The sequence below is a fragment of the Nycticebus coucang genome, chromosome 14 (assembly GCF_027406575.1).
Source record: "Nycticebus coucang isolate mNycCou1 chromosome 14, mNycCou1.pri, whole genome shotgun sequence".
In the NCBI taxonomy this organism is placed as follows: Eukaryota; Metazoa; Chordata; class Mammalia; order Primates; family Lorisidae; genus Nycticebus; species Nycticebus coucang.
This window is the reverse complement of record NC_069793.1, coordinates 14125000-14147377: the sequence shown is the minus strand read 5'-3', so window position 1 is coordinate 14147377 and position 22378 is coordinate 14125000. Positions and strand designations below refer to the sequence as shown.

General features: G+C 37.9%; 1 protein-coding gene across 2 annotated transcripts in view; it reads right to left on the bottom strand.

Moving 5' to 3' along the window:
- Positions 1-22378, bottom strand: part of LPXN (leupaxin) — a 38311-nt gene that overhangs the window by 4743 nt on the left and 11190 nt on the right. Inside the window, exons 4-8 of one of the 2 annotated variants that reach the window (XM_053560216.1) lie at positions 15185-15214; positions 13427-13526; positions 9917-10084; positions 8899-9072; positions 8673-8754 (exon numbers count right to left, since the gene is read on the bottom strand). In XM_053560216.1, coding sequence (XP_053416191.1) covers positions 8673-8754; positions 8899-9072; positions 9917-10084; positions 13427-13526; positions 15185-15214 — 554 coding nt within the window. The remainder of the gene's footprint in view (positions 1-8672; positions 8755-8898; positions 9073-9916; positions 10085-13426; positions 13527-15184; positions 15215-22378) is intronic. The other variant, XM_053560217.1, reaches the window with a different exon arrangement.

Sequence of the window (22378 nt, the reverse complement as noted above, 5' to 3'; positions counted from 1 at the left end):
TAGGTTTTGGCCAAGGCCGGATTTTAACCCACCACCCCCAGTATATGGGGCCGGTGCCCTACTCCGTGAGCCACAAGCACCACCTGTATGCATGTGTTTGTAGAGATAGGGTCACACTTTTGCTTTAGCTGTCTCAAACTCCTTACTTTAAATGATCCTCCTGTCTCGACCTTCCAGAGTGCTAGGATTAAAGGCATGAGCTTTTGAGCCCAGCCTAGAACTTGCTTTTAACTAATCGAGCCAGAAAAAAATATGGGTGTATGGGTGGGGGTTAATGGAGAAATAAGTTTGGGGAAACATTGATACTTATTGAAGCTAGGCAAGGAAGTTCTTTTGTGTTTAAAATGTTCCATAATAAAAAGCATTAAGGTGTGCCTTTTAAACATTTTTTATTATGGAACACTTTAATGTTAACACTTAATGTTAACACTTTTAACATTAACACTTTCTAATACATGAAATTTTCCCTGGCTTGAGTCTTACTGATCCTGTGTCCAGATAATGGGCTTATACTGAATGGGCTTATAATGGGAAATCCAGAGTGATTTTTTAAGTCTTTTAAATACATCTACTTCGCAAACAGACAATGAGAAATACTTTCAATTGTAATACGTTGGGTATCAAGAGTAAGCCATGAAACTCAAAAGGAAACAATGAAGTTCTAACTTGTTAACCAGTAGTTTAATTTCTAATTTTAGCTAAGTGGTAAAAAGAATGTTAAATAATATAATATACCCAATGCTAGAAAATATGTGGCATGATCCATATTTTCATACATTCCTGGTAATAAAGTTAACAGTTCTTATCCTTTTGGAAAGTCTATTTAATGATGTGTATCAAGTAATAATCAAAATAATCAATAAACATCTCAATCCTGGAAATTAATCCATACAAATAATACAAAAGAAGAAAACACTCTGTTTAAAAAGATATTCATTGTAGCACTACTAAAACACCAGAAGTAATTTAAGTGCTATGCTATTATTATCATATTTACTTGTTTGCAATATTTGGAACTATAAATAATGCCTAAATGAACATCTTCAGATGTACAGCATTTTATATTTTATAATTTCTTATCATGAAACCCTAAAAGAATAATTTATATTGCTAAAATTATTATAAAACTATAAAACAATATGGTGAAATGCTTTAAAAATAAAGTACACAGGGTGGCGCCTGTGGCTCAAGGAGTAGGGCGCCGGTCCCATATACTGGAGGTGGCGGGTTCAAACCCAGCCCTGGCCAAAAACCACAAAAAAAATAAAAAAATAAAGTACACAATAACTTATATATGCCTAAATATGAATAAATATAGGAAAACATTGGCAAGGAAAATTTGAAATATTGCTTTAAGTTAGAAGGGTAATAAGCAATAAATGGAATTTTCTGCCAAGTCTTTTATTTTCTTCACATTAAAAAAAAGAAAAACATGAGGTCTGAAAAGTTTGAAAACTATCCTAGAAAAAGTGCTACACACCTCATGGCTGAATATCACTATGCTCACCTTTGAAGTACTCCCCTCGGGAAGCTATGCACTGACATCAGCACCCAGTCCAAATTTCAAAGCAATTTTGGAACTCTTTTTGGAATGGCCACCAGAGATGTAGTCATAATTACCCTTGATGTCCTGAATGCCACCAAAATGTCTTCCTTTCAATATATCCTTTACCTTTGTGTAAAGAAAAACCTCATTGGAGGGCCCCTGAAGGTGAGTAGGGAGAGTGTTCCTACATAGTTATTTGTTTACTGTCCAAAAACTCCTTCACAGACAGGGTTGTGTGAGCTGGTGCAGTGTTGTCATGTAAGAGCCATGAGTCATTGGCAAAAAGTTCAGGACATTTTCATTTAACTTTTTCATGTAGCTTTTTTAGCACCTCCAAATAGTAACCTTAGTGAACTGTTTAGCTGGTACAAATTCATAATGAATAATCCCTCTGGTATTAAAAAAGGTGAGAAACATTTTTGGTTGTGGAGAATTGGCTGACTTCCACTGTGCACTTTGACACTTTGTTTCAGGGTTGTATTGGTACACCCATGTTTCATCACCAGTGATAACATGACCCAAAACATCATCTTGCCTCTCCAAAAGGTCCTGGCAAACTTCAACTCTCCTTTGCTTTTGCTCATCAGTGAGCTCCTCTGGGACCATTTTTGCACACACCTTTCTCAGGCCAAGATTTTCAGTTAAGATTTTCCTGTTTCTCTATCAATGATTTACTTGGTTTGCTATGCTTCTCATACTTGGTCAATGACTTTGATCCGCACTTCTATGGATTTTTGCAATATTTTCTTCAGTTCTGCTCATTATTGGCTGCTCTGACATCTCTTCATCAGTGCCACTTTATCTCCATTCAGAAAGATGTTTAACCCATTTTTACACTGCTGTTTTCTTCCTGGCATTATCACCATAAACTTGGACTAACATGTCCCTGATTTCACTTCCATTCTTACCAAGTTGAACAAGAAATTTAATGTGTTTGTTGCTTGCATACAAGCTCTGATATTCTTGTGATGGTTCATAAAATCACACAACAATAATGAATGCCACTCAGCAAGACACTGCCACATGTCAACATGAACACAGCTGCAAGACATGTACCAAGGTTATAAACATTAAGTGCATGGTGGCAAGCTCACAAACTGTCAGGCCTTGTAAACTGATTAATCATCAAGCACTTAGTCAAATTAAGTGTTCCCTCTGCTTTGAAACTCACTTCTCTGAAATACCCAGATAGCTTAGCCCTTCACTTAACTCAAGGGTCTGCTATTTAAGCAAAACAAACGCCTACAACCACCTTTCTTGCTTTTGTGTGGCAAATTATTTCTCAAACTTCAGTGTGCATCACTAACCTGGGAACTTAATAAAATGCAGATTACAGGGTCTCCCATCTCCAGAGTTTTTGATTCAGTAGGTCTGGGATGGGGCCCAGGACTGTGCATTTCTAACAAGTTCCCAGGTTATGCTGGTGCTGCATAAAGCAAGTGACATAAAACTGAGCTTCCTTATAAGCAGGTTATTACTTGATAAAACTATAAGACATGCCAGCTAACCTAGCAATGACCCTCCTGTAGGCATTTTCAGGGCAGCTGGTCTCAAGAGTAGGACAGTAGGGAAGTAATAGCCTCTGTTTCAACTTAGGTGAGTCTCAGGAGAGAAATCAAAAGCAATCAGCCAAACTCGCTGTGACAGCCCTGCATTCAGTAATCCAATAAATTAGGAAAGTTTCAGTACTTACTTTCTGGAGGCTCTCTCTGGGGCCAATTACCTCTGGAGGATGAACAAGATACACTAACAACTAAAAGTGCCATGGTGAGAGGGAGGGTGTTTATACTCCATTGACGCTCTTAGCCACAGGGGAAATTAGGGAGTACCTGCATGGCTTGAATAATGAACAATTAAAAAGAAACCCAGGTAGGCATTGAGGACTTCATCTCTGTAGGAGGATAATAAGACCAGGCATGCTTAAAAACTTGAGCTTTAAAGAGGAAATCTCTGAACTGAAGGAAAAAAATGCAGGTGAATTTAATTTCCCAGGAGGCTTAGTGGTTAAACTGTCATTATAGAAACTCTGTGTGTGATTATGTGACTTGAGGTAAGGCAGGATGCCACCTAATTAATGCACTGACCATATGGTAGGAGACCCATTTACAGAAAGCCAGAGATAAAAATGGAAATACAACCAAAGAGGAGCTTCCGATTAATAAACTCTGATTGATATCTGTCAGATGTCTCCATTTATAAATGTGTCTTAGGAGTAGTTTCATATTTATATCAAGTTATAAATGATGGCCTGCTTGCCTATATAGGCAAGTAGGTATTACTTTCCTGAAATACCCAGATAGCTTAGCCCTACACTTAACTTAGGGGTCTTCTCAGGGTGTCTTCTTAGAAGTTCTCCTATATTAGAAGGAGCCAAGTCAGCAATAATGAGGTCAATCTAACTTTGCTTTTTAGTCATCCTATCAATGGGTTACTTGTCTTTTATATCTAACTTGCATCTCTACTTGAAAGGTGCTGGTATCTAGTTGTTCTGCTCCCAGACAACTCCCACATCATAATCTTCCTTAAACAGTAGGCACCTGCTTACTGTTCTACCCAACTGAATTCTCAGACTTCTATGGTGACCGGTACAATACAAATTTATTATGACACACTTTAATATGATTTAGATTGAGTCTCAATGAAAAATGCTCCTGAACCAAAGTGTGATCTAGAAATAAACTACCTAATGCTTTGTAAAAAGGTATTGAGCAAGCTCCAGGCCGCGCAGGGGTCCTCAAACTACACCCGTGGGCCACATGCAGCGGTGTGATTGTATGTGTTCCCGTTTTGTTTTTTTGTTTTTTGTTTTTTACTTCAAAATAAGATCTGTGCAGTGTGCATAGGAATTTGTTCATAGTTTTTTTTTTTTTTTAAACTATAGTCCGGCCCTCCAACGGTTGGAGGGACAATGAACTGGCTCCCTGTTTAAAAAGTTTGAGGACCCCTGCTCCCTGTGGAAATAAGCAAATTACCACAAAGTGCTTTGCTAGTGGATGATAACGGTGTGACTGTATCTGGGTCTGTGGTCAAACGAAGCAGATCATGTTAGTACAAAGAAACAGAGAAGAAGTTGCGCTTCCAACAGCAGAAGAGAAATTGAGTCTCGATCAAGGAGTAGTTTTGGTGTTTTAGGAAAAAACATGAACCTTGTAGAAATGATACCTGAATTAAAATTTACTCTTATTACTTTTCAACTTTATAGTTGTGTGACTTTAAGAAAAATCACTTTACCTGTCTGAGGCTGTGTTTTTATCTATTATTAGGTATAATGTGGAATACAATTGCTCCCACAAGGTGTGGTGGGGGTTCGATGGATGATTATTAGCAACATACACAAGAATGTACCTGATGTCTAGGAGAGTCTTCATATTGGTGAAGGGTCTGACCACATGGAATCTTCTTCACTCTCTCCTGAACATCACTAACATGACAGTTAAGGAATTATATAAATTATAAACAGCCATAAGGGAAAAGATAAAAGCAAAGGAGATGCCACCACAGGAGAAATCAATAAATTTTTTAAGATTTTAAAGTAGGCTATAAGAGTGTCAAGTGGCTTGAAATAAATAAGAAAACTGGAACCTACATCTCCACAGATAGGAGATCAATAAGAACCAAGCCATCCAGAGGGCCACAACATTACAGGGGTTCAGGAGTTGGGTGGATAAGTTCCTTTTAAAGGCTGGAAGTAGGACTGCCTAAAAGTCTGACAATCCATTGGAAGGTCAGATGCCCCACTCTACCATAAGGTGCAATGAAATATGGAGCCAGGGAGTCTCGATGATGAGGAATACTGGACACCACAAAGAAAGGAGTCAAGATTGCTATCAAAAAATGAGAATTAAATAGAAGTGACATACTGAATAGTGAAAACTCTATTCCCCATTCATTTTTTTTTTTAAATCTCAGAATGCTAGCAGAGAATCTCTTTGGTATAGTTGACTTGAGAAAAAAACCTCTGACAGTGACATTCAGGGGTCCCCCAACAAAAAGTCCAGAGTACCTTTCTTACTGCTCCCAGACAACTCCCACATCATAATCATCCATGGACAGTACGCACCTGCTACTGTTCTGAGTGCTTTACAGTTGAGTCCACTAGTCAGAAAGTTCTGTGTGTATTCAGGAAGCTTTTAATCAATATTTTAGTGTCTTGTTTTTAAATAGGAACAGACAACCAAGGATCAGAAGCATCTGACAAGGACCAAGTAAAAATACGTAAGGTACTAACTAAGATAAACACCAAGTTCCAAATTGAGCTGCAAGACATCCCTCTAAACAGACAGCCTAAGACTGCACAATTCTTGAATTCTGCACTCATAATGAGGATATAAAAAGGAAAATTGAGAGAGGTATCCTTTGGAGAAAACCATGCAATGAGTGCTCCACAATCACCAAGAGGGGTGAGACATGGTTCACAATAACCATGTCAGTCAATAGAGGGGCTCCAATGGGTCCACTCAGAGAGTCCACTCAGAGAGCTGGACACTTGTGCCTTGCCATTAGTGAGATAGAGTTGATGGTGTCTGACTCAGCCCTGGAAAACGTCCACAGGAGAGAGTCTGGCTGAGGGGGTCAATGGTGAAAAAATAGAGAGGCAGCTGAAAATTAACACTGACTTCTAGAAACAAGTACACATTTCTGGTGGTCTTTCTATGAAAATTCTAGTGTAAGAGATTTTAATTATTTTCAAGGGGTCACAAGGAGGGGACAATGCAAACCACACACACATACACACAAAATCTCTGGGGAAAGGATCCTCAAAGGAAAGTGACAAAGGGAGAATAGCTAGCCAGGACATGTAAAGGGAAACCAGGAGCTCACTGTGGGACCTTTACTTAATCCTCGAAAGCATCCAAAGAAAAAAAAGTCAGAGTTAAAGTTTAGCCAGCCCCAGACAGTATAAAGCCAACCTAGCAACAATCCTCCACAAGTTAGAACTTTCCTTTTTCCATTCTCATCTCTTTTCTCCCCAGTATTTCAACCCTAGAGGGGCCAATATCAAGATCAGCAATAGTGACGAGTGTGGCCAGCACAGATGAAAGGCCATACTCCCGGCCTGGCTGCCTGACCTTGCAGCCATACTCCTGGCCTGACGTGGCCATCAGAAGATGAAGACCCATCAGAAGATGAAGTGGCTGTCACTTTTTAGAAGTTGGAAGTGTTATCTATTATACAGACTGAATTACCTAAGGACCTAGTGTTTTGTATGAAATTGATTTTATGTTTAGAACTATTTGTCAAGAATAATCAGAAAAGACATGGGACTGCCCAAGTTTTTATTTAGAAGAGAGGAGAAAACCTTCCTTGCTGAGTTAATTCTAGAAGGACAGGAAAAGACAAAATAAAGAAGCTTTCTGATAAAAAAAAAAAAGTCAAACAATAAAGATAATTCAGAAAACAGAAAAAGTAACTTGCAGAGAGGAAAAAAACAACCACATAAAATGGATTAGGAATAAGAATCAAATCTTAATAAAAACGTCTCAGTGATGAAAACTAGATGGCAGTAAAGTGATGTCTTCAGAATTATGAGTGAAAATAGTTTCTACCTAGAATTCTATACCCAGGCAACTTAAGGGCTATGACAGAATAAAACAATTTTTCAGATATTCAATTTTTCAAAATATTATTCATCCCTTCTCAGGAGCTCCTAGAGAATGAGCTCCACCAAAATACAGGTGGTAACATGCATTAAAAGACATGGATTGGCTCAGTACCTGTAGCTCAGTGGCTAGGGCGCCAGCCACATACACCAGAGTGGCAGGTTCAAACCCAGCTTGGGCTTGCCAAATAATAATGACAACTACAACCAAAAAATAGCTGGGTGATGTGGCAGGTGCCTGTAGTCCCAGCTACTTGGACTGGCAAGAGAATCGCTTAAGCCCAAGAGTTTGAGGTTGCTGTGAGCTGTGATGTCACGGCACTCTACTAAGGGCAACATAGTGAGACTGTCTCAAAAAGAAAAGGGAGAGAGAAAAAAAAGACATGGGATCATGGAAATAGAGGATCCTAGGAGGACAGAGGTAAAGGGAATTCCCAGGAACAAGTTTAGGATAATTCTGGGATAATGAAACAGAATAATGCTACTCAGCGGAAGAATCCATTTCAGGTTGGAACAAGAGGAGAGAAGTCTCCTGGAGGGAAGTCTCCAAGAAAAAAACATAAATGACTTATTACCAGATGTAGCTTTCACAGTTCTGTCAGATAAATTTGTGATAAGTACAATGGAAATTAAGTTAACAAACAATGGATCCAAATATTAACTCTAGGGGAAAAATAGATTTATATAAAAAGGACATCATGATAATAATATGAATCCTTACTATATCTCTGTGTGCCAGGCCCTGTATCATCACTAAATCCTCATAAAAACCCTATAAAGTAGGCAGTATTATTAAACCCATTTTACCAATGAGGAAATTGATTAATGGAGAGGTTAAATGGCTTGAACAGCCTCATACAGCTAATGAATACCACAGCCCTATTTGAGTTTGGCAGTCTGACCCCCAAAATCCATGCTCTACGATAAGCATAGTTTGCTACATGACTCACTTGTGAGCAATATTTGCATGACTGTCAAAATGTGCATACTGAATACTGAATTAACCTGTTTTAATAACATAATTAATATATTGGGAAAATGGGAGGGAGATGTCAGGGTGAGTGACGTACTAATAGCATTCCAAAATCTCATCTTCCCCAATGGGAAGTCAATGTATGAGGATTAAAACTCGAAAAGTTAAATCATCTACAATAAGATATTATTTAAAACATACAAGTAAATAAAAGTGGAAATAGCCAAAAGATTTTGGAGAGGAGAGATGGTTTTGGGAATGGGAAAGGGAAAAACAGGCTACTTTCCTTTCTTAACATTACCCTTGGAGCAATATTTGAATTTTTAAACTATGCATTTGTATTTGTTTGATTAAAAATCCATTTAAACAAAAGTTATAAATGTTGGAGAAAGGTAAGGAGGTATGGTGCCCAGTACTGAAACAGGCACTTGGATGGTAGTAGCAGGAACCAGGATTCCCGTGGGCCAAAGGCCAAAGGCTACCAGGAAAGGCACTGCCAGTCTTCTCCTAACTTCCCCTGAGTGTGGGATTCAGCCTCCCTGGTTGGGTTATACCTTCCGTGCCAAAGACCTCTCCACAGTGAGAGCAGAAGAAGTGCTCTGGATGCCAGGTCTGGTTCATTGCCGTCAGCACTTTCTGGAAAAGGAACACACAAAGAGGTATTAGAATACTGCAGAGTTGTAAAACATGACCTTGGTTCTAAAAGCTACAGGAGAACTTGGTGTGTGTGCGGTGTGGAAGATGGGCACAGGCTGGGAAGGGAAGGAAGGTTTTACTTACATCCAGGATGGGAGCAGCACAGTAAGCGCAACGTGGAGAGAAAAGGTCATGGTAGTCCTTGGGGCAGTAGGCCAAGCCACTCCGCTCAAAGAAGGGAGTAGACCCAATCTCTTTTTTGCAGTGAGTACAGATGAAGTGCTCCGGATGCCACGATTGCCCTAAAGCGTGGATCACCTGGGGAGTGAAATGAAACCCAACCAGGGAGCCCACTTGAGAGCAGCTCTAGGATCTACTGGCGCTCTTTACACGGTGTGCCACGTATACAACACCTCCCAGAGTTACACAGACTGAGGCCTAGACCTAGCGTCCATCTAAGGCAGCTGTTGGATAGTGAGAGGATGCCCACTTTCCCTACTGGTTACTCGGATCAAAGCCTGTAAATATTTGCTGCCACTTCACTGCCCCAGAGGGTGGTAAACAACCTAGGCACAAGGGTGAGAGGCAAGAGATAACCGCAGCCTTGCCAAGGAAGGGCCCCCGGGAAGAGATGACAGCTGTTATTCCTCCAGTCTGAACACTTAGCTGACACCCCCTGTTCTGTGCGATGCACAGCAGGAGTTTGTAACTATGATTTGGAGCTGAGTTCAGCTCAAAATTGCAGTCAGTAAATTTAGACAAGGTATGTTTGAACAGAGGAAGCAGTGAGAAGAATCTCCTCAATAAAGGCAATACAGAAAAGTTGTTAAGAGCTCAAACTCAGGAGGCAGAGTCTCGTGGTGTCAAATCTTATCTTCACTTCTACTGATCTTGGGCCTGTCGGTTTATGTCTCTGAGTCCTTAGTTTCCTTATCTTTACAAATGGAAGAATAAGCCCTTGGAGGGCTGATGTGACCATTAACTGAGAGAATATTTAGAAAGCACTCAGCTCAGGGGCCAGACCGCTGTTAAGTGATCAGTAATTATTAACAATTTCTAAAATGTTTTAGAATATGAGGAGAAAGAGAGATCCTTGAAGGACAGACACAGACATCCATGCAGACACAGATGGCTATAGGACAAAAACCCCAGCCTGTCTCACCTTCCCAGCAATTGGTTTCCGGCAGGAAGCACAATGGCCCTTGGGCACCGTGTCAATCCCAAGGTCCTGTAATTCCTGTTCCAAACCCCCCAGCATGGAGTCCAGGGAAGCCTTGTGATCCTGCTTGTCTGGTAAGTGCTTCCTGCCAGCATCAGCTTTCACTGCAACCTGGTACAAGGAAAGAACCATGAAAAGAATCAGCCTGATGTACCTCTATCCTCATTAGCATCTTTACATGACCCTATAAGCTCACCTCTACTGACTGGTCTCTCAGGTCTTCCCTGACCTTCCTCTAAAACACTGGAGGAATCCAACATTTTACTGCCAATAAAAATGCTTTCACCTTCCTTCATTCTGTGCTCCTCGGGTCAAATAAAATCTGACTTATATTCTTCCATTTGTAAATCTTTTATTACTGTAAAAAACTGAATACATAAAGATGATACCGTTTCCAGCTCTTGCAATGACCCCAGGTCAACAATTAGTCACATCTGCTTTGATTAATTTATTCCAAAATATTTGTTGAGCACCTAGTTTGTGCTAATCACTGTTCCAGGCCCTTGGAATAAAGCAATGTACAATATAGACCATGAGTCTGCCCTTACGGAATGTGTCTTCCATGGGTGATAGACAACCAATGATTAAACACATAAATATAGGATGTGATGTCAGAGAGAGATAAATTATAAGTTACATATGGAGACACAAGTGACAGAGGGCAAGATAGTGAGGAAGACTTCATTTAGATGAGGGTGACCAGAGAAGACCCTCTGAGGAAGTAACATTTGAGAAGATATGTGAGGGTGAGACTTAGGGAAATGTTGACATTTATGGGAAATGTTGACATTTATGGGAAAAGCAATCCAGAGGAAGGGAAGGCCCTGAGGAAGAACACAGTCTAGCACATTAGAAGAAAGGTCAAAAAGATCAGTAGGGCTAGAGCAGAGGGAGTGAGATTGAGCATGGCAAGAGAAGATGAAGGAGACAAAGATGACGGAGGGCCCTTGTGGTGACAGCTTGGGTTTTATTCCAAGGTGATGGGAGCCATTGAAGGGTTTTAAGCATGTGAGTGAAGAAACCTGGTTTATAATATTCTGGTGACAGCTGAGTGGAGAATTAAGCATTGACAAGCAATAGTGGATGCAAGGAGACTATTAAATAGTTACTTAGACCAATGTTAGGAGAGAAGGTGGTGAGAAGTGGTCAGATAAGACTTGTTGATGGACTGGATTTATTTAACCAAAACTCCAAAATAATTATTATAATCCTTTCAAAGAAAGATGCTCAGATTACAAAGGAAGATGTCTAACCTATCCTTTATCACTTCATGTCCTGACGCTGGCTCTTTCTACTCCCTTCCACCCAGGGCCCTGCTACACTTTATCTAATACTTCTCTGATGAGAAAACTACAGTGGCTCTCCACTGCCTCCACATCAAATGTGCATTCATCAGACAAGTTCAAAGCTGCCTATCCACTGTATGCACCTTGCCTTTCCTATCTCATCTTTTATTACACAGTAAAAGGCCTCTGTTGTTCAAGGCCAGCCTGGCTTTGTACAGTCTCCTGAGAGTAATCTGTTACTCTCTGCCTTCAGGCCTTACTCATCCTATTTTATGCCTCTAACAACGTCACATTATATCATCAATCAAAATGCTCATTTCCCTTCCAAAAACCTTGATCGTCTGATGGATTTCCTTCCTGCTTTATTATAATGTTTGTTAATGTTTAAGAAGATACTGTTCAAAAGGCTGTCTTGAAGGTCTGTTAAGGGTGACTAATAACTTAGGTATGAAAACAACTAAGTAAAAAGACAACAATAAATCTGTACTTATATCCAAATCTCTCACTCTTTGCTAGTACATTCAAGAATTCTTCTGAATCTCCAGGGGGAAGCACTGGATATCTAGGGGACAGAGCTGACAGGGAAACAGTTCAGTGTAAACTCTTTTTTTCTTTTTTTGTACTTTCTGTTTTTGAACAAGATCAACGTATGGCTTATTCAAAAAAATAAACAGATGTTTTAAATTAAAAATTTAATTAAACAAGATACATTCCAAATCTACGAGAAAACACAACACCATTAAATTTCCTAAGGTAAACTTATTGTAGTGTTTTCAGATATATTACATCATGAGCCATTCTACCCAGATTTATTATAGACATTAGCCCATCAAAGGACATTAGCCATTAAAGAAAACTTGTCTGTAATGTCTATTCATTTGTTCCTCTATAAATGTGTGCTACTCACTATGTAACAGGCACTGTGCTTAATATCAAGTCTCAAGGCCACCGAGATAAGTCCCTGTCCTCCCCTGTCACACATATTTTTACATAATACTGCCTTAAAATTATTTCATAACCACTTTATGAGTGTATGTCAAATCCTCCAAGATTCACAATGGTTGGATTCCCTGTCTTAGGGATTCTAAATTATATTTCTCTTAATATAAATCCTTAAGCCCACTTATCTGATTTCTATACTCTGCCAAGCCATGTGAGCTCACCACCCTTGACATACTCTAAAGGCTAGAACAGAAAGGCAGATTTTATCTCAGTATGGGCTTGGGACTCCTCAACCTTCTTCCGGCAGAGCCACACTTTCGATCTCCCATTTTCTGTCTCAGCCTGCCCACTGTTCTCTTTGTCCTGCTCAGTCAGGCCTCTGCAATGGCCCTTCCACATCACCAAGCTTTAGGTACCTGCCGGGAGCCAAAACATATCACAAAAATGCCCCTTGCTATCTTGATTTTACGAGCAAACTATTCTCAGGAATTCAACCATAAATAGCAACGATACTTGCCCCTTGCGTATCTCTTCAAAAATGCACCCCCCGCCTTAGGGTCCTTCTCCTAGTAATTTTCCAGAAACTAGCCCCCTCCCCGCCCTGTTAGGAATAGCCCTTAGTTACTTCCTCGTTTGAATGCTTATAAGCCCAGCTGAAACAATAAACTCTTCGGAGCTTGATCAGACTCTTGACTTGCTCTCATTCTTTCGTGTCTCTTGTCCCCTCATTCAACTGACCCCTTTGTTTCCCAGGTCCCCGTTGAATTCCCCGCCGGCTGGGGCAGGTACCTTTGCCATCAAGGTTCACTCCAACTGAACTGACCTGTCATCTCATCTCCTTCAGTCTAAACCCCGCCCATTCTTCAGAGTCCATCACAAGTCCTATCCCCATGTCTCTAGTAAAAGCTCGGTCACCTCTCTACATCCCTAATGTTTGCTCCACAACCACCTGGATTTTATTTTGTAAATGTTGCAGAGGCTTATACCTCATGTTTCCAAGCATAATCCAAGCTCCTTCAGATCAAGCCTACTGTACAATATTATCTTTTGTGTACAAACAATATATGATTCAAAGGTGAGTTAATTCATTGAATTAAATTTAATTGGGGAAAATAAATGACAACTTAGGAGAAGTTCCTAAGTGAAGGAATGCAGAGCTAAGTTCCAGAAAGAAAAACCAGCACCCTCACAGATCCTGGGGCTTCATCATCTGGGCTGTACCCACCTTGGCCTGCATTTCATTCAGGTGGGCCATGAGCTCATCCAACTGTGTAGCTGCTGAGGTTTTAGAAGGTGGCGGTGATTTCTTTGGCTCCTGAATCTCACTACAGAGGGGAAAAAATAATATTAATAAATCAAAACTAAAACTAAAATAAAACTAAACGACACATAAAATACTAGAAAATACAATTTTAATAATTAACTACTTAGATGTGAGTCTAAAAACAGAAAGAGAGAATATTTCAAAATAGGTACTAGACTAAAAAGCTAAAGAAATTCTCTCTGCTATATCTTTAGATGTCTCCATGGTCACCTAAATCATGTAGTATTATTTCTTCTATCAGGTATTGTCAGGCAAAAAAACAAGAAGCAAATGAGAATATAGAGCACACATTGAAAAACTAAGGTCCATGGACCAAATCTGGCCATGATCATTCATTTCCCTAATGTCTACAGTGACTTTATGCAGAGGTGAGTAGTTCCTACACAGGCCTTATGGTCCATAAAACCTAATATATTTACTAACCATCCCTTTATAGAAAAAATTAGCAAATCTCTGGTATAGAAAGTTTAGATAATACATATGACGATGGTTTCATATTCATATAATTTGAATAAATTATGCGTAAATAAAACTTTAGACCTAAAAAACAGAATACAGATTCTATTCAATTACACCAGTAAAATTAACCATGTATGAGGAAAGCTCAATACATTCTAAAAAGTACATTATACAGACAGACCAGATTGTAGAGAATGTAAGTACATATTAATGGTAAAAAATTATGCGCTTAAGAAAAAATAAAGAATGTCTAAATAATTATCAGGAATTTTCAAACCATTTAGAAGTAGCAATGAGAAAACATTCTTTCACTTTCTCTATCTCTCTGTCTCTCTTTCTCTCTCTCACAGACACACACTCCCTCAGAGTTAAAAGCAAAATGTAACTGAAAGAAAAATGTATAAATAGACTTAAGTGCAATATTGAAAAATAAGAAATAAATAAACAAAACATCCAAGGCAAGAATCTTTAAAAAAATCTACAAATAAATAAACAGAAGAAGTAAAAGCATAAATTAATGAACTAGAAAACAGGACAAAACCAAAAACTGACAGTTTGGGGGTAGCACTGTATAAAATTCCCATATACATAGGAAAGCATGTAAAATTACCCAATTCATCCTATAAAAATCACAGAAACTTGATACTAAAGTCAAAGAAAAAACAATTCGCCCCTGTGTATGTGAGAGAGACAGAGAAGCTTAAGTAAAAATAATAGAAATGTGTTTTTTGAAAAAATCATGGCTAAGCAGTGTTTATGCTAGTCATCTAAGAATGGTTCAACATTAGAAAAAAGATTAATATAATTTATTATACTTACAAAGAAAGGAAAAGCTATATAAACACATTGATAAGTACTTAAAAAGCAGTGAAAAAAAAGAAGAAAATAACAAAGCAACAGAATACAAATTTAACTACCATTCCTATTGTTGAATATCAAGGAGAAGAAAATTTCCATAACCTGATAAAGTGTGTCTATAAAAAAAATCTATAACAAACTTCATATTCAACAAATACTAAACCTTGTTTTAATTAAGAGATGAGTCAGACACGTACCTACTATCATTGCTAATCTTCAACATTATTCTAGAACACACTATTACATGCATTTAAAAGTAAAATGGAAGAACTATATCTTTGGGGGGAAAGGCAAAGCACTTTCACCTTCTTTTCTTTTAAAGTAAATGGCACAAGCACTTACCTGGAAAATGTAAGATCCATGATTAGACAACTATTTGAACAAATAAGAAAGATCAGGGTGATGACCAGATACAAGAATAAAATGAAGTCCTATCTTCCCCACCGACCAGTAGTAAGCAATTTGAAAATCCAGTGGGAAAAAAGAGCCTATTCAAAATACTAACAAAAATCATAACACATTAAATAATAAATCCAAAAGGACACGTGTAAGACATTTATAAAGAAAAAACACTAGCAGACAAAAAAGAGGGCCCACATACCAGATTTAAAAGTGGGCAAGGAACCTAAATAGACCTTTCTCCAAAGAAAACATAAAAATGGCCAACAGGTATATGAAAAGGTGCTCGATATCATTAATCTTCAGGGAAATAGATATCAAAACAACTAAGATATGCTTCCCCACTCCCATTAGGATGGCTATTACCAGAAAGTCAAATGATAACAAATGTTGGCAAGGGTATGGAGAAAAGAGACCCCCTGATGCTGCATTGTCGAAATGCATATTGGTGCAGCCATTGTGGAAAATAGTAAGGAGGTTTATAAAGAATTAAAAATAGAACTATCATATGACCCAGCAACCCTGCTTCGGGGCACGTATACAAAGGAAATGAGATCACCACCTCATAAAAATATGTGCACTTTTGTGTTCATTTCAGCATTATTCACAATAGCCAAGATATGGAAACAACCTAAATGTCCATCAATGGACAGGCGAATAAAGAAATTGTGATGTATATCTATATACACATATGTGCATCTCCACACAGACACATATACCCCCACAATAGAATATTATTCAGCCTTTCCAAAGGAGAGCTTGTCATTTGGAAAAACGTGGAAGAACCTGGAAGACATTATGCAAAGTGAAATAAGCCAGGCATGGAAAGAAAAATATTGCATGATCTCAAAAAACACTCAAATTTTTAGAGATAGAGGACAAAATAGTGAGTGGTTACCAGGGATGGAGGAGGAAGGAGGAAATGGGGAGACGTATGTCCGAGGATGTAAGGTAGCAGACGTGTAAGATGAAAAAGTCTATAGATCTAATGTGCAACATGAGAACTATAGGTGACAAAATTGTACCACATTTAGGATTCCTACAAATTTTAGCTTTTTCTTGCCACAAAACAAACAAAACAAATGGGTAACTTTGTGATATGATGGATATGTTAATTTGTTTAACTACAGTAACCCAATGATTCAATATATGTATCTCATAACATTATGCTGTATACCTAAAGTATACACAATAAATTTATTTTTTAACAAAAAAGACATACATGAATGAAGATGCATACTGTGATGTCAGTTTCCCCAATTAAACTGTAAATGTGAGGTAGCTCAAATAAATGTCTTAATAGAATTATTCAAGTTAATTAAAAAGCTAATGCTAAAATGTATAGGCTAGAATACCCAAGACAATTTTTTTAAAAAAGAGATGAAAAAGACTTCTCTTGATAGATTTGAAATCTTACAAAGTGACAATAACTAAATATGTGTGATTTTGGTGAAGAAATAGACAAATAGATCAAAGATACAGACTAGAAAAGCCAGAAACTTCTGCACCTATAAGAACTTCATATATAGTAAACGTGGCCTTTCAAATCATCTGAAACAGACTATTCGACTCGATAAATAACAACTTATTTGGAACACAATAAATTTGGATTCTAACATTTCATACCCATGAATAAGTTTGAGACCCATAAAAGATATAAATATTTTTAAACATAAATAATAAAAAATGGAGGATATATTTTATAATTTAGGGCGATGAAGGCTGAGAGGGGCATAAAACTCTGAAGTTAAACAAGAAAAAATATCAATAGAGCTAATCTCAAAAATATATAAACATAAATGTTAAAACATAAATATGATTTAAATTCCAATTTTTTAAAAATATATAAATCAATAATAAAACAATAGCAACCTGAGCTAGAGATTTTTAAAAAGCAGATTTCCAGAAAAAGAAACTCAAATGTTTATTACTATATAAAAATATGCTCAATCTCATTAATCTTTAAATATGCAATATAAAGTAATGAGATATAGATTTTTACCTATTCATCAAAATTTTAAAAGATTAACAATGTGCAGTGCTGACAAAAGTCAGGATTATACATATACATAAACATAGGTAGCTATGGTGTAAATTTATAAAAACCTCTGTAAGGCAGCATCTATCAGCACTTCAAATGCAGATACCCTTTGATTCAGCAATTTTGCTCCCAAGATTCTACCCTACAGAAAAATTGGACATATAAATAAAGATATATGTGTAAGGACATTCATCACTGTACAGTTTTATGAGCAAATTGAAAATAAGCTACATGAGTAAAGCAAGTTATAGTTATAGAATAACATGCAACTGCTAAAAGGAATACAGTCACAGACTTATGTGAACTAAGACTTCTGATACCTTGTCAACTTTAAAAACCACAGTCTAAAAAAAAATTTAAAAATTTAAAAAAGCACAGTCTAAAACAATATGAAAAACGTGTTTCCATTTACATAAATTTGTAAGCACATACGCTTAAGTTTGCACATGACAAATGTCTGTAAGGAGACATAGTGACAGCAGTTGTTACATTACTCATGGAGCTGGTAATTAGGTGGCAGGAGAAAAGATTCCAAGGGTGGCATCTAATTCTGTACCCAATAAATACCAAAAAAATAGCCAATGCGCATGGCCAAAAGATAAGTGGCAGGGGTGGCAGATGGGCCATCAGCAGTGCAATTCACATGGATATCTCAGTTACTACATATCTGCATGTGTAAGTACAGGGTGGACATAAAGTTTGTGTGTAATTTAAAATACTTTAACAGGCTCGGCACCCTAGCTCAGCAGATAGGGCACCAGCCACATACACTGAAGTTGGCAGGTTCGAACCCAGCCCAGACCTGCTAAACAACAATGACGACTGCAACAAAAAATAGCCGGGCATTGTGTTGGGCACCTGTAGTCCCAGCTACTTGGGAGGCTGAGGCAAGAGAATCGCTTAAGCCCAAGAGTTCGAGGTTGCTGTGAGCTGTGATGCCATGGCACTGTACCGAGGGCAGCATAATGAGACTTTGTCTCAAAAAAAAAAAAAAAACAAATAAATAAATAAAAATAAATAAAATAAAAAATAATAAAATAGAATAGCTTAACACACTAAATTGCACACAAACTTTACATTTGCCATTCTTATATATAAGAATGTGTGTATGTATACATTCTTCTATATAATTCTATAAATAACCTTTAATTACATAAATTCATACCACAGAAGTTCTAATTTTAAATCATTTTTAAATAGAAAATTAATACATGTTAAATGTAGACAATGTGAAAACTGCAGAGAAATATAAATAAAAAATGTAAGCCACACATAACCCTCCTTTCAGTACATTTCTCTGTACATTTTAGCTGGTATCACTATACTCTTCTGTGAGTGTGTGCAATTTTATTTTATATACATAGGCTTTATTTGTATTAAACACGCGATATATTTTTAAAGAAGCAGGTATAGCTATGGCACAGAAGTTGGTACAAGATTTATTTTAGACATGGATTTAAGACTGAGTGGCTCCACATTATTTGCATAATTCGATTCCTGGGAGTACATTTCAATACTCAACAAATATGTAGTAACCTAGTAAATATAGGGGAAAAAAACTTTTTGAAACATTCCCATGGGGAAAATAACAAAGGCCATTTAGTCCTGCAAATAATCCCATCACACACAGATATGTCACTCAGTGGCTAGAGAAATATAAATTTACTAAGTGATTGTGTATAATTTTAGAAAGTTAAAATACTTTTTCCAATTCTTATGCATATATGTTTCCATCGTTTGCAACTATGACAGCTAGCATTTATTGAGAGTTTACTATGCTTGACCCTTTGGTAAAGGGTTTTGTCCTCTAAATCTGTATAGCAACCTTAAGAGCTCAGTATTATGACCCCCAGATGTAAAAACTGGAGCTTAGAGAAGTACAAAACTTTTCTCTACGTGGTACAGCTGGCAAATAACAGAGTTTGGACCTGAAGACCGCAAAGTTTACATTTTCCATCCTAAACCATCTTCCAAAACAACTCCTAGAGGCTATGTATTTTTCAATATATTATGTACCATAATTTTTTAAACCAATTATTTATTTTTGGATACCTAAATTGTTTTTATAAGTTTTACAGTTGCTAAATTAATATTTGCACCCATATTTGATGATTTCCATAGAGTAAATTTTAAGAAGTGGCATCACTGGGTCAAATGGTGTGGTATGGAATCACGTTTGAAATCGGCATTAAACAAGAGAGCTAATAGCCTACCAACTCAAAACTCTCTTTCTCCTGGGTGTGCAAGTGTTTCCTCTTTCTGTCTCACACACACGATGCAAACCCATAAAGATAATATTCTACATCTTTCACTAAATATATTTTCAAAAATACGGATGAGGAGGGGACACGAGAAAGAGAAATGAAGCTGCCAGTGGTGGCTTTGGAGGCATTGGGACGACCCCAAGTCCTCAGCGTCTTCCTCTTGGGAAAGCACTGGGTTTGGGTCAAGGGTGGCGCTTAAAATTAACATGTTGTCAGTGACTAAAACAGCACTGTTTACATAAGGACGTTTTTCTAATTCTATCAAGTTAGAAGTGAAAAGGAATGAGCATTGATGTTTACAAAGCTGTTTAGAGTGCTGGGGTGGTGTTCCCACGCGGGGGGTGGTGATGGATAGAGGAAGAAAGATCCCTAAAGAGTCTTGGAGGAAAAGTTTTGTGCCCTTAAGTGGGGCTTACCTCTCATATTCATAATCTCAGTCTATACAGTGATCAACCACCACAGAAGCAAAAGCCTCTTATATTGTTAGGTACATAGTCCTTACTTGAGTGTTCCAAATCGGTTATTCTATGTGTATAAATAAAACAAGCCTGCTTTTGATCTTCTAAACATAAATAAATAAAGAAATATAGATAGATAAATACACTTACTACTTTCCTTATCTTTGTGTATTTACTACTTAGGGAAAAAGTAGAAGGAAAATGGGTGCCTTTCTTAAAAAAATAAAATAAAATAAAATAAACTGTTGGAAATAACAGTATATCCCACTGCCAACTAACTTATTTTTGAGTATTTAATAACACAGAAAATGGAGGAGGAAAATGGACATCTTCCTCTCTTAAGATAAAAGAGCTTATCTTTTAGGTATAACAAGGCATTCTGCCAGATGCAAGGTTTTTTTTGTTTTGTTTTGTTTTTTTAATCTAGGAGCAAAAATAGTCAAGTATGCATGTGATTCAGTCCCTCTTGGAAGTTTCCAAGAAGACAGAGAGAAAGGAGCTCTTCCTCACAACTCTTTAGTCAGAATACCGTGGCAATTGCTGTCGCAGGCATGGGCCTTGGAAAGATAAAAGGCAGCAGGACTGTGAGCACATTCTGCTGCCCTGTGCCCCAGCACAGAATAAATGTGTGATCTAAAAACCTTCCTATCTCACAGTTGGCGCATACTCACACTTATTGAAAGAATTCTCTCTGGTTTTATCAGAGTCCCAGTGCAGTGTAAGAAGAGAAGCAGATCACTGTCATCATGATACCCTAAGTGTAACTGAGTCAACTATAGACCATTCCAAATGAGAAATGGGAGACCTTCGACAGGTGATGATACAAGTTAAAGTGGCTGCTACAGGACATATTTCTGAAAAGAGAGGGACCTCCAACCACAAGTCCTTTGCTTTGTGCCCTGACCTTTTGAAGAGAATAAAGGTACTTGGCTATGTCATCGGCAACAACTTACTTCATTACCCAGAGATTTTAATAATATAAATCACAAAGATGCAATTAAAAGAATCCAGACTTCATAAATAAGGGGCTTCATTGTGCTGAATTTTTTTTCCTCATTTATTGCCCTGTTTTATTTTTATGAATTTGTTCCTATTATTACTGAAATTATTTTTGTTCATGTAAAAAATACATTCTAAATTATTGCTCATATTGCTATTGATGTATAGCTATGTTAGAAATACTATTCATTCCAGTGCTATATTCACAGCTGGTATTAAATATACTTTCAAGGTACACTGAAAGCAATGTTCAGTTCATTTAAGAAAGGCAGAGTAGATGGCGGAAGAAGAATGCATGCATGCTTCTGACTCTAATATTCTGCTTGTATAAGCTTTGTCAGAGTTGTGCATGCATAGCTCAGAATTTATATCAGCCTCAAGGATTTGTATCAGGCTGTTGGGTATTTACTAGGTCACTTGGATTTTATATCACTCTTCCAAAGTGAGATAGGCCTACCTATCATTTAAGTAGTGGGGAATGTATCAAAGTCCTGTTGGAAACACTCACACCACATGAGTAAACAGAAGGAATTTAGCCCACTGGGAGAGCTAAGAAGCAAAACAGAAGACCCTGAGGTAACCCAGAGATGGACTACAGCAGGAAGCCATTACTATGCCTAAGCCAAAGAGACAAAAGAAAAGTTACTAGTGCCCAGAGGCCAAGTCAATGGGCAGAAGCTGGAACCACAGCAGACCTGTCCTGCTCCAGCTGAAGCCATAAAGGCCACCTGGCTGCTGACACAGACACTGGAAAGAGAGCACCTTGGAGGGAAATGCCCTGGATTTCCCCGCTTTTCACTTTCTAGTTCTCCACCTTCTACTTCTCTACCGGTACCTCCCATTGAGAGCAAACTGACCTGGAGCCTGGAAAACCCAATCTGCAAAAGGTCAGCTCAGTTCCCCTGTCATATGGAGCAAGAGGGAGGCAGTGACGAGAAACAGGTCAGACTGTGCTATAAGGACAGTCAATAAGTTAGCATTTGTGTGCCTTTGACTGATCGCAGTGCCAGACAGATCGTTTGGGCTGGTTTTCATGTATATGTGTCCATGGATTTACTTGCATTTCTATTGAAGTCTTGGTTTCCTACATTCAAGAGACCAAACATTTACTGGAGAGCTTACTGTGTGATAGGAACTGTTTTGTTGTTGCTGTTTTACTTTGTCTTGATTTATTTTTCTACCAGGTCTGGGAGGAAGAGGATTAGAAGTAATGCTCACCCTGCAGCATCCTGGAACTAGAATAAACTGGCAATATATATTAATAAATTGGCCTCTTTTCTACTGACGTATAAAGTGCCCTCAAGTGGGAAGTTTTAAAAAGACTTCTTTTAAAGTCTTTTTCCTATTTTTGCATCTTATGTAAACTCTACTGGCT